This window comes from Aplysia californica, unplaced genomic scaffold (genome assembly GCF_000002075.1).
Source record: "Aplysia californica isolate F4 #8 unplaced genomic scaffold, AplCal3.0 scaffold00967, whole genome shotgun sequence".
NCBI lineage: Eukaryota > Metazoa > Mollusca > Gastropoda > Aplysiida > Aplysiidae > Aplysia > Aplysia californica.
Window position 1 is genome coordinate 242,823 of NW_004798237.1, and position 2,592 is coordinate 245,414.

The 2,592-nt window shown below is 46.7% G+C and overlaps 1 protein-coding gene across 1 annotated transcript in view; it reads right to left on the bottom strand.

The window, feature by feature from the left end:
- Positions 1–2,592, bottom strand: part of LOC101851083 (xylosyltransferase oxt) — a gene marked incomplete at its 5' end in the record, with an annotated part of 15,915 nt that overhangs the window by 9,269 nt on the left and 4,054 nt on the right. The window contains 1 exon segment of the mRNA XM_013089506.2: positions 1,714–1,919. Within this exon segment, the coding sequence (XP_012944960.1) occupies positions 1,714–1,919 (206 nt within the window).

Genomic DNA, 2,592 nt, shown 5'->3' on the forward strand with positions numbered 1-2,592 from the left:
GGGGGGGGGGGGGGGGGTGCCACTGACTGAAGAGTCTTTAGGCCATTCTCAAAGGGGAGACATTTCTCAATCTAATGCAAAGTAGAATTGTAAATGGGCTGATCCAACAAGGTCATGCTCATGAATGTGCCTGAACTACAAAAAGGAACTGCTGCTTTTTCTTTTCTAATCCTTAATATTGTCATTTTCCTCTACTTCTTTTGTATGTTTGTCACACTTTTGTGACCCGCTATTTCCGGGAACCTTGATAGTCGATGCAGACTTTGGGTTGTTGAAACTAGAGAGGTGAGCAGAGTAAGTCTGATTCATTGAAAGGACTTCTCTGTTCACATCCACCCCTTGACGCTCATATGAGCGTATGCAGTTGCAAGCGCCGTAAAACCTCTACTAAAACAAACACAGGCTCTGAGCGCTTTACAATACAACAGAAACATAATATAATCAGTACATTGCATTTTGGCAAAAAGAAAATCTCTCTCTAAATATTTATCTCATTAATTCCAAAACAGAAAGGACTATAGCTAACATTGGAATGAATTAAGGGATTCGATCACACGGGTATAAATTCACACCACTCATTTGAGAACACAGACGACCATAAAGTAAAATATTTACTCCATGGTCACATCATACACTCTATCATTAGCAAGGTGCTCAACACCCACTTATTTAATTGGGTAGTCGTCCATAATGGAAAAGACTAACCAGAGCACCCGCCAGCCACCCACTCACTCGATAGGCACCCACCCACCAACCCCCCACTGGAAGAATAAGGACAAAAGATTTTCAGCTTTAGTAAGAGTTTAACGGCACTTGCAACACAATAAGGTCATGTAAGTGCTCAAGATTAGAGGTGTAAAAACAAAAACAAAAAAGGAGGAGAGAGAAATGACGATAGTTTTTTAAAGGAAAGATGGAGCAGACCACACCAGACCACCCATCCCATCAACCACCCACTCACTAGACAAGCACCCGCCAACCAACCACTCACTTGATAGGGTAGTCACTCTCAAAGGAGCAGACCACGCCAGAGCACTCGCCAACCACACACCCGCCAACAACCCATTCACTTGATAAGCACCCAAGATGAGACGTGTTACAAGAGAGTAACAAACACAAAAAAGGAGGGGGAGAGAGAAGGATGATCGTTTTTTATAGGAAAGAAGGAGCAAACCACACTAGAGCACCCACCCACCAACCACTTACTCAACGGGCACCAACCAACCACCCACTGTCGAGATAGGACAACCGATGTTTGAAAGAAGGAGCACACCCCATCAGAGCACCCGCCAACCACCCACTCACTTGATGGGGTAGTCGCTCTCAGAGGAGCAGACCATACAAGAGCACCCGCCAACCACCCACTCACTTGATGGGGTAGTCGCTCTCGGAAAAGCAGACCATACCAGAGCACACGCCAACCACCCACTCACCCGACACTCAGCCACCAACCACCCACTCACTTGATCGGGTAGTTGCTCTCAAAAGAAACCGACCAACCAGAACACCTGCAATTCACCCGCTCACTCGATAGACACCCGCCAACCACCCACTTACTAGATATTTTCACCTACCAACAACCCACTTACTTGATACCAAGCACCTACCAATCACCCACTCACTCACCCACTCACTCACCCAACACCCACCCACCAACCACCCACTCACTCACCCAACACCCACCCACCAACCACCCGCCAACCCCCCACTCACTTGATCGGGTAGTCGCTCTCACTCAGGTTGATGTAGTAGTCCCAGTTCCAGCCCAGCCCGGGCTCCAGCAGTTCCTGTAGGAAGGACAAGTGGGCCTGGAGAAGGCTGGCCCCGCCCCAGATAGTGGCGAACCGGTTCCTGGTCAGCATCACGTTGGTGAACCGGTTCTCTAGCGGCAGCAGTTCTCGGAACAGGTACTCTTGGCGCTGTGAAATATTCGTTCAGTTTTATTTTGAGTAAAGAGGTTTTAGGGTTTTAAAAAAGTTTTTGGACGAGTTTTACGCCACTTGCAATACAAATAGGTTATAAAAGTACCGAATATCAGCGGTGTTACTAGAGAGTAACTAACATTATCTTTGTTTCCCTGGAAGGACAAATTATGCGCATGGGGTATGGAAAAGGCTGGCCCCGCCCAAGATAGAGGCGAACCGGTCCCTGGTAAGCATCACGTTGGTGAACCGGTTCTCTCGCAGCAGCAGTTCTCGGAATAGGTACTCTTGACGATATGAGATAATAATCGTTGAGTTTTATTTGACGTAAAGACGTTTTAGGTTGTTTTTATCTTTAAAGTTTTCGAAGGAGTTTTACGAAAAACCACACATGAATACAGGCCCGGTAGATTAATCACTAGGCCACCGACGCCACTGTGAAAGTCCTTTTTTTTGTAGAGGTCTTACGGCGCTCGCAACTGCATAAGGTCATATGAGCGCCAAGGGGTGGATGTCAACAGAGAAGTCCTTACAGGGAATCAGATTTACTCTGCTCACCTCTCTAGCTTCAATAGCACAAAGTCTGCTTCGACTATCAAGGCACCCCGGAAATAGTGGGTCACAAGAGTGTGACAAACATACAAAAGAAGTAGAGGAAAAATGACAATAG